The sequence below is a fragment of the Gymnoscopelus microlampas genome, assembly GCF_963454915.1.
Source record: "Gymnoscopelus microlampas genome assembly, chromosome: 14".
Taxonomy (NCBI): domain Eukaryota; kingdom Metazoa; phylum Chordata; class Actinopteri; order Myctophiformes; family Myctophidae; genus Gymnoscopelus; species Gymnoscopelus microlampas.
The window spans coordinates 19,276,226-19,286,225 of NC_139951.1; the positions used below are offsets into that span (position 1 = coordinate 19,276,226).

General features: G+C 42.1%; 1 protein-coding gene across 1 annotated transcript in view; it reads left to right on the plus strand.

Moving 5' to 3' along the window:
* LOC311059872 (protocadherin-15-like) overlaps nt 1–10,000 on the plus strand; it is a 240,989-nt gene that overhangs the window by 99,234 nt on the left and 131,755 nt on the right. The window contains exons 10-13 of the mRNA XM_084077970.1: nt 5,167–5,275; nt 6,314–6,426; nt 8,854–9,060; nt 9,657–9,677. Of these exons, the coding sequence (XP_083934096.1) occupies nt 5,167–5,275; nt 6,314–6,426; nt 8,854–9,060; nt 9,657–9,677 (450 nt within the window). The remainder of the gene's footprint in view (nt 1–5,166; nt 5,276–6,313; nt 6,427–8,853; nt 9,061–9,656; nt 9,678–10,000) is intronic.

The window sequence follows — 10,000 nt, forward strand, 5'->3', positions numbered from 1 at the left end:
AAAGGGGGGCATTTCTTCCTCGGCCTAGTGGGAATTTGCATGCAAACTTTCACGGAAATTGCACACTGCATTCATGTTTTGAGGCATTTTGTTTAAAACTGACCAATCCTGCAAACTTTGGAAGCCACTGTAAGCCAAATAGGATGGAATATGAAATATCGGACAGATCCATCAGAATCACATGACTATGGATATGCAGTGTACCAATTTGCGTGTTTTTTGGACAGAATCTGAAGGAATAATCTCCAAAAATGTATTTTACATAAGTCGGCCTCCTGGTGGCGCTGTAAAAAGCAGATGTGAAAAATGCAGTCCAATGTTTTTCCTTGGCCTCTAGGGAGTGTGCGTGCAAAGTTTCACGCAGATCGGTGCAGTTATAGTTAAAAATGCAAATCGGCCAGTTATAGCGCCACCATGAGGCTGATTTGAAAATGTTCAAGTGGCATTTCTTCCTCGGCCTAGTGGGAATGTGCGTGTGCAATTTTATGGAAATGGCAAGCTGCGTTCATGATTGGAGGCAGTTTGTTCAAAACGGACCAATCCTGCAAACTTTGGAAGCCAACCTTAGCCAATGAGGATGCATTATGGGAAATCGGACAGATCCGGGTTGATCACATGACTATAGAGATACTGTGTACCGATTTGCATGACTTTTGGTTAAAAGCTGTAGGTGTAATGGGAAAAAATGGGTTTTGCACAAATCGGCCTCCTGGTGGCGCTATAACAGGCTCATGTGAAAAATGTGGGGCAGAGGTTCTGAATTGGCATCCAGGGAGTGTGTGTGCACAGTTTCGCAGCGACCGGGCCAACGGTGCCGGAGATTAGCTGGTAACACACAGACAGGACACACGGACACACACACAGACGGAAGGACGGACGGAGGGTAAAACATACTCTCTCGCCATGCCTTTCGGCCTGGCGGAGACAATTAGTTGCCAGGGTAACCCAAGCAGTTTATTCCATGCAGTATGACATTTCTGAATGCATCTCTTTATGCTGAGGAGCCTCGTTCCCACATGTGCTTGCTGTTTGTGCACCTGTGTGTGTGTGTGTGTGTGTGTGTGTGTGTGTGTGTGTGTGTGTGTGTGTGTGTGTGTGTGTGTGTGTGTGTGTGTGTGTGTGTGTGTGTGTGTGTGTGTGTGTGGGGGGGGGCAATGTTTACATGGCTGAGAAGCTTAGCAAGTAGTAGGGTTTTTTTTGTGTGCAAAATTACAAAGTATCAAAAGTAGTGCTCAGGTTTTTCTTTATTTTTGTTCTCCCCAAACTGTACAGTTTATTTGTGGTGCTGTAATTATAACTCCTCAAAGTCTTTCTGGTTTAATGGTTACCAGAGGGACCAGAGGGACCAGGCACTGCACTGGTCCACAGGTCTAATATCTCTATCATCTGTCATCATTAGTCTTTCTTTGTCTGTCCTCCCCGCGTGACACTTACCTGTACAATCCCTGCACTTTTCTGCACTTATGTTTCTCCTACACCTCCTCTCCTCTCCGTCTCTCTTTCTCTACCACCCGCAGTGTCTCTCTCTCTCCTCTCTCTGTCCCTGACAGGTCTGTCTCTTAATCTTTTCCTTTCTCTCTCGGCTCTCCCATTCTTTCTTCTGACACATATACAGTATGTCCTCCTCTCTCTCTCTCTCACGCCCTCCCTTTCATCATTCTTTCTAGGCTTGTGCCTGTCTGTCTCGCTATCCTCTCTCACCTTCATCACTCTTTCTAGGTTTTTATTGCTCTCTCTCTCTCTCTCTCCTCCTTTTCCTTGTCTCTCTGATAACTAGTATGTTCAGTAGAGATTCATTCCTTTGGGACCTGGGGCTGAGTCAACTGTGTGTGTGTGTGTGTGTGTGTGTGTGTGTGTGTGTGTGTGTGTGTGTGTGTGTGTGTGTGTGTGTGTGTGTGTGTGTGTGTGTGTGTGTGTGTGTGTGTGTGTGTGTGTGTGTGTGTGTGTGTGTGTGTGTGTGTGTGTGTGTGTGCGTGCGTGCGTGCGTGCGAGCGAGAGAGAGAGATTAGGTGTACATGTATGTGTATGTGTAAGAGAGACTGCTATAGTGATAAAGTGCTTTTTATCCGTAGAGATGTTTTTATGCTTATGTTATCAGCTGTGGCATATTACCCAGACCTCAGCATATTGCTCAGTGATAACTCAAAATTATGGCCTAGTCATTTCATTGCATGTACTCACACACGTGTGAACACACACACACACACACACACACACACACACACACAACCAATTAACCTGATGTGTTGATAGGTAAATACACATGCAAAAACAAACAAATTAATCTCTCTCTCTCTCTCTCTCTCTCTCTCTCTCTCTCTCTTTCTCTGTCCTCACACACACACACACACACACACACACACACACACACACACACACACACACACACACACACACACACACACACACACACACACACACACACACACACACACACACACACACACACACACTTAAATATATGCACTCAGTCAGCAGAATGTGTATATAATTCATGTTTTACAGTGTTGAAGAAAACTGCTGTTCTGAAGGTTGCTTTGGCTGGTGGGAGACAGTCCATTCATAGTAACCCCTTAAACTCTACACTGTGCGTGCACACGTGCGTACGTGCATGTGTATATACTGTGTGTGTTTGAGTTGCTGTGGGCGCGCGTGTGTGTGTGTGTGTGTGTGTGTGTGTGTTGTGGGTGAATGAATGATGTTTCAAGATATATGGGTGCAATTGAAATACTGTATTTCAGCCTTGTGTCTTTTTTATATAGTATATATTTTTTGGGAGGGGGGGCTTTTTTTTGCTTTTATTTATAGTATTCAGTAGATTGACAGGAAATGGGGAGAGAGAGACGGGGTGTGACACACAGCAAAGATCGTCCGGATCGGGATTTGAATCCGCGACACGCATTGCAGCCTAGGTGCCCGCACCGCCACGCTAGCAGTCCGGGCCAGCCATGTCTCATTTAACATATCCAGCAGATACTAGTGAATGAATGCAATCAAATGTCATAATAAATTAACAGTTTTGTAAGCCGCTTCATGCCATACAGACCCATACTGGTGTCAATATATCGTACTCTACAGTACATGAACATAGACCATTTTCTGTTAACTCATTCACTGCCAGAAGTATTTCTGCCCACTGCCAAGATTTTTCATTGAAAAAAAAAAGTACTCAGGAGCCGAGATACAGCATTTTTAAGTTTTAAGTTAACAAGGAAGTGGATGGGAGTCTAGATCTTCGAAAAATCATATCTCCTTGGTCTTTGGGTCAAATTAAAAAAAAAAAAGTAAAAAAAAAATGTTTTTTTTTTTTTTTTTTTTTTAAGTCGTTTTAATCGTTCTAGGCAGGCATGGCTTATGGACAGAAGTCGTTTTAGTCGTTCTAGGCAGGGAATGAGTTAATGGCTTTATTTATTTTTATATTTAAAAATAAATTAATTAAAACAATTGCAAAGTCATTAAAATCTTACCAAACAATGTAAATAATTGAGTGATCATTTAATACTTATTAAGTCATGGATGTTGAATGTTGAATTTCATTTGCCAATCAGTCTTTTCTCCAGAGAATCCAGATTCTTTTTAAATCAAGTGACACAGAATAACCATGCAGTGATATTTAATGTGTTGGATTACTTATCTCAAGCAAGTTTCAAGTCTCTGAAGGAAATTTGATTTTCATAGAATGCTAAAATAAATTATGTAGTCCAAAGGCTTCCTTGAAATGTAACAAACCACTGCTTAGGAAAAGGTTTAACACAACTCCCTGCACTTCTATTGAGACATTGATGTTGTTGTTGATCCTGTGCTCATATAGGATCACTACTGGGTTAACAAGAGATATTGCATGAAGCTCAAAGCGGTAACAATCCTGGATAGGACATGAACTTAACCATAACCACTTAAGTTCTAACCACTTAAGATCTAAAAAAACAAATAGCAGATCTACACGCTCAAAATGCGCTGCATCGCTATGTGTAGATTGGCTATTCTTACTATTCTTCGTTCAAAGAAGCTTAAGTGGTTAATGGGGAAATGACAATCTGCCTATATGATGTTAGTCGGTTTCGCAACAAATCTTTCTGAATGACATATTCCCATGGCTTTTTCTTAATTAAAGGTAGGGTAAGTGATTTGCTTTGGTTAAAATAAGTGTTAAAGCTCTATATTCTGATAGTACTCATTGTTATAGAGTGTTTGTTCAGTGTTAGAGTCTTCATGTCTCTCCACCTCTTTATAAAACAGAAAATGCATTTTTGTTTCAGTTTCAGTTTCATTTCCAATTTTATCCAACCAGGACAGAGAACTCAATCAGGATATAGATTAAACAAGTGAAATTGGAAGTGATGACACTAAGAAATGAGCAGACAAAATTGGAACTGGAACACTATACAAATTAAGCTTAAAAATGGGTACTTTCTCCTGATTGGCTGAGATTTTGACACCTACTGAAAAATGTATTTTCTGTTTATTAAAGAGCTGGAGAGACAGGGAGACATCTGTTACTGAAAAAACACTCTATAGCAATGATTACTATCAGAATATAGTATTTCAACCTTTTAACAAAATACTTTTTGTTTTAACCAAAAAATATCACTTACCCTACCTTTAATAGTAGAGTGCTTATTTTAGTTATAAATGTATCTGACAGGTGCCTGATTGAAAAATTGGTTATAGGCTTTAACGCCATCTGTGGTTGGGGTTTTGGGATCCCCAGCAAAAACCACATGGTTGATTTGGCAGGATGCCCGCTTAACGGAAGTTGAGAAATGTGTTTGTTAGTACACACAGTATATATTTTGTCGTGTGGAGATGCCTTCTCATTCGTCCTTTTTTTTTTCTGTTATGCTTTGTGCATTAGATCTGTCTGTCTGTCTGTCTGTCTGTCTGTCTGTCTGTCTGTCTGTCTGCCTGTCTGTCTGTCTGGCTGTCTGTCTGGCTGTCGTCTCACAGCCTCACACGCACGCGCGCGCGCGCGCACACACACACACACACACACACACACACACACACACACACACACACACACACACACACACACACACTGTGTGAGTGTGTGCGGGCTATGAGCTTTCAGTCAAATAATAATAAATGAGAATTGAATAATGAATATTAAATGACTTATTTCAGATGTTTTATGGTTTCTTGTACTGTGTTGCTCTCTACCTCTAGGTCAAGGTGAATCCAGTCAATGTGACTCCGCCCATTCAGGCTGTGGACCAAGACAGAAACATACAGCCCCCTTCTGAAAGGCCAGGCATTCTGTACTCCATTCTCATTGGTAGGTTTTGAATGACACACACTGTTATGACTGACAGGTTGCAGAAACATGCAGCCTATGGCTATTCCTCACTAGCGAGTATCCATTTGTTTGAAGCACTTTGGCTCCAGGCACGATTGTGTCACACAAACCTAGGGAATTAACCCATAGGCATCATTCTTATGGTGGTTTTAGACTCTAACGTGCTGCAGTCATAGTTAGAATATGTCATCATTGTATGTACAGTATGTTAGTGCAGTGGTTCTTAAACCTTTTTATGTCAAGCAACTTAATATGTATTTGGCCACCGACACCCTTCTGAAAAGATATTGCGCCAGGCAACCCCCTACAAGATTTGTGTTGTTAGAATGTTTCATAAATATTCAAATTTATATATATTTTTTTAGTAAAATTACAAAGCAGATCTGCAAGCTCACAATGCGACATTATGCGTTTAATCTCTTGCATTTCACATTTCACAAATGTTCTTGTTCAGAAAAGGCAGGTAACAGAATAAGAATGAATGTTTTAAGGATTCAAAGTTTCAAGAAGTTTCAAACAGAAAACTGCCTGAAAACATAATTATTTTGAGGAATGGTACTTGTACTTTTGTTGGACATTATTTTCATATCTCAAGGTGAATGTAAAAATAAACTCACACGTGCTGAATGAATAGAGACTCGCTCAGTATGGTTCAAAGAAAGTCCCAGCTATGAAGATGGGACACACACACACACACACACACACACACACACACACACACACACACACACACACACACACACACACACACACACACACACACACACACACACACACACACACACACACACACACAGACCATCTGTGTGTGTGCGTGAAGCATGCTCACCTGTGGAGAGCGAAGATGAGAAAATTGGTAGTGTCAGCCAATGTTTTGAAAGCATTTGATGCTGTTGAAAGCTTTTGACACGTACACTATTTGTAAATACATTGTCGTGTATTATTTGATTGTACAATGAATTGAATGTGTGATCTGCTACCCTGACTGTCTGTGCCTTTGTTGCGTCTCCTCCTCAGGAAAACCAGAGTCCTACACGGAGTACTTCACTTTGAACAGAACCTCAGCTGAACTGCAGCTACTGAAACCCATCGACAGGGAACTTTACCAAAGATTTGACCTGGTCCTCAAGGTATGGACATAAATGTGTGTCTGCAAATAGAGATGTTGCGTGCAGTTATTGCACTGAACTACAGGCATCTTCCTTTTACACAATAGGCTCTGCCTAGGTATTTAGCTTTTTTTTAATGGAAACTGTCTCATTACAATATGAAGCATATACATCCTAGTTGGGTACTTTTATTCGGTCCAAATGTCCAGCAGACATCAAGTGGTTCCTTGGCTGTTTGGGTAGGATATCCCATAATGCCATGTGGTGAGGACGATGATTCTAACATCATGTTATTTTACAATGACAAATAAATACAAAAGCTCAAAAATATCAACCAGAGAAGTGCATTTGCTGCCCAAGAAACTTCAAAGATTACATTAGTCACATGATGACACTACCTTTCCACTGTAGGTTGTATCATTTAATCTCTCTAAAAATCAAAAAATGGACAATCTTCCTAACTAGATAAAGGGTGATAGGAAGCTTTCTTGCAAACGGGACACAGCCACACTGTGACGATTATGGTCAATCTGTCTGTTGTCTAAAACAAATTGTCCACATCGACTAACACTTCCCACGAGTGCTGCTCCACACTGCCTGAGGCATCTGTTAAGGGGGACGGGTTTGTGCATGCAGTTTATTACTTTGCTGTTAATTCCAGCTTCTTCCAGTTGAATGCAATCTGTCCCGAGGATTTTAAATGGCTGTAATTGTGAAGCCTTGAAATAGCGGTGTTCCGTTTGTGGATGTTTTTAATCTTGATTATATCTCGGGCTGGTAATAGAATTAAGCCACTGGGCATGCATCGCTTTCTGCTGGAGCTGAAAATGACTCGGATATTGAACATTGTTTGTGGGTTTGTTGTGATAACTTTTGAGATATTGAGCTATAAAGTTTTCTCACCACATAGATCAACCATTTTAATTGTTTTTACTACCTTAGGGGGTGATCACACCGAGACGCTTCAGAAACGTCTTGGCAAACAGGGCCTGTGTCCACAGAAAGCTGCCAGTGCTACTGGTACACTCGGTGCTCTTGGTTTACAAAGCACTGAGATTACATTGTGCAATGACAGTGCAACCTTTGACTACTTCAAGAGGTTTAATCACAACTTCATCTGCAAAGTAAAGTAAAGTACAGAAGAAAATAAAATGATCACACACTTTTCTAGTTTAATAATATAGATCTCAGGTGCTCGGGTGGCGCTGTGGTAAAGTCACTGCCCACCACCACGGAGGTTGTGGGTTCGAATCCACCGTGGTGCAACCGGCTTTGTCGAGCGCCTACACGAACACGATTGGCCCGTGTTCGGGGGAGGGAAGCTGGACGGGGAGGATGATATTGGTCATTGCACGTACTCCTATAGGCTGGGGCTGCACCTGTCAGCGGGGAGTGTTGGGCGGGAGGAGTAGGACGAGGGCTCTACGTCCTCCTGGTGGGGGCTCCTCACTGGCAGGTGAGTCAGTAGGGTACGACAGCAGTGACAACACAGAAATGTGTGTGGGGAGGAATTCATTGGCATAACGACATTGGGGAGAAAAAGGGGTAAAAAATAATTGCCTACTCTAAACTTACAAATCAAACCCTTTATGACGGTCATTGTCACATGACTCACAAGACCATTTGTGATTCATTTGTGTGGGGGCTCATGATTCTGCAATAAAGAGTGATTTTAGTACCATTTGTGGCGCCTCCTATGGGTGGAACCTATCGGTGGATCGTAGCCAATCGTAATGGAATATGAGAAATCTGAATGATACATCTTGATCACATGTCTCCAAAGAGAATGTGTACTGATTTGTATGAGTTTGGTCTTGAAAAAAACACAACATGGTGGAACATCTTGTCAGGTGGAAATGGGCATGGCCTCTATGGGAAATTGAGTCATGATCCACGGAATCCAGGGGATAAAACATGTTTTGTATGACCTGCGGTTCAAGACATGAAGTGGCCTGTTACAGTGCCACCAGACAGACAAACACCGGACGGACAAGGGCGAAAACATCATCCATGTCCCCGCCTCTGGCCGTTCCGGTCTGGCAGAGAGAATCAGCTGCAAGATTGACTGGCTCCATAAACTGTATACTGTGTGTGTGTGTGTGTGTGTGTGTGTGTGTGTGTGTGTGTGTGTGTGTGTGTGTGTGTGTGTGTGTGTGTGTGTGTGTGTGTGTGTGTGTGTGTGTGTGTGTGTGTGTGTGTGTGTGTGTGTGTGTGTGTGTGTGTGTGTGTGTGTGTGCGTGCGTGCGTGCGTGTGCGTGTGCATGTGTTGTGTGTGTTATTTGGATCAATGACGGTTTGTCATTTAAATGGACATTTAGGAAAATGAGTTTTCAGTCTGCTAATAGCACTGCCTCAATCTATTTGTTCCAAAATGTAGAAGCACAAACATTATTTACTTGAATCAAAGCCTTCTCTCTTTATCTGTCTGTCTGTCTGTCTGTTTCTCAGGCAGAGCAGGATAATGGTCACCCCCTCCCAGCCTTCGCCAACCTCCAAATCGAAATTCTGGATGAGAACAACCAGGCTCCCTACTTCCTGGAGGCACGTTACCATGGCTACGTCAGCGAGGCAGCGCCCGTGGGTGCCACCATAGCGACCAACGCATCCTTGTCTGCACCGCTGGCTATCGTGGCTCTGGATAACGACGTAGAGGAGGTGGGAATTACACGCACATGCACACACACATGCACACGCACGCCCGTACACCCGCACGCCCGCACACACACACACACACACACACACACACACGCACACACGCACACACACACACACACACACACACACACACACACACACACACTCATCGTTGCTGTTGGGCAGAAACCAGTATTTACACATCTTTTTATGTTTTTTGTTTTTTTTCATAAATAAATGCCTTGTTTTATACGTATCGTATGACAGTGTCATGCAAAAGTAGCTCTTTTTTATGTTTACCTATAATGACATGCCCAAAATAGGGATGCCATGTTAAGGTGGTTAAGTCTTGTCTGTGGCTTTTCTAAATATTTTACCAATGAAAAGTATTACCAAGAGTTTGTGACTAAATAATAACTATTTGGTTCTTTTTTCCCATTTCCTGTAAAGTAACGGTTTTCGGACATACAAGGTTTCCACCCGACATAATGCTCAAAGGCACCTTTGAACACATAAACATGCACCAATATTATGATTGTTTGAGTAAAACCAACTAAATGATGAGTACTGTACACATCACCCATTGTCATGAATTGTTCTGTCATCTCCCTTTATAGCTGGAAGCCAACGAGGTGCCTGTAGGTATCAGATGATTGGCAGAATGCTGTGGAACTCATAGACATAATGTAGATGCCACATTGGCCACTGGATCGTACGTCAATGTTGCTGCCATATTGGTACGGGCAACTTGCAACTTGGTACGGGCAACTGCAAGAAATATGCCTGATTCATACAGTATATAAGTACCCGGAGACTAAAACCTTTTCTGTTTTATAATCATTACTGTTATTATCTATGTAAGATATACACATTTTAACCCATTAAGACCGGGCACGCATTAGGGTCATTTTAGATTTATTTGGCTATTCAAAAATAGCAGATCTACAAGCTCATAGCGCGG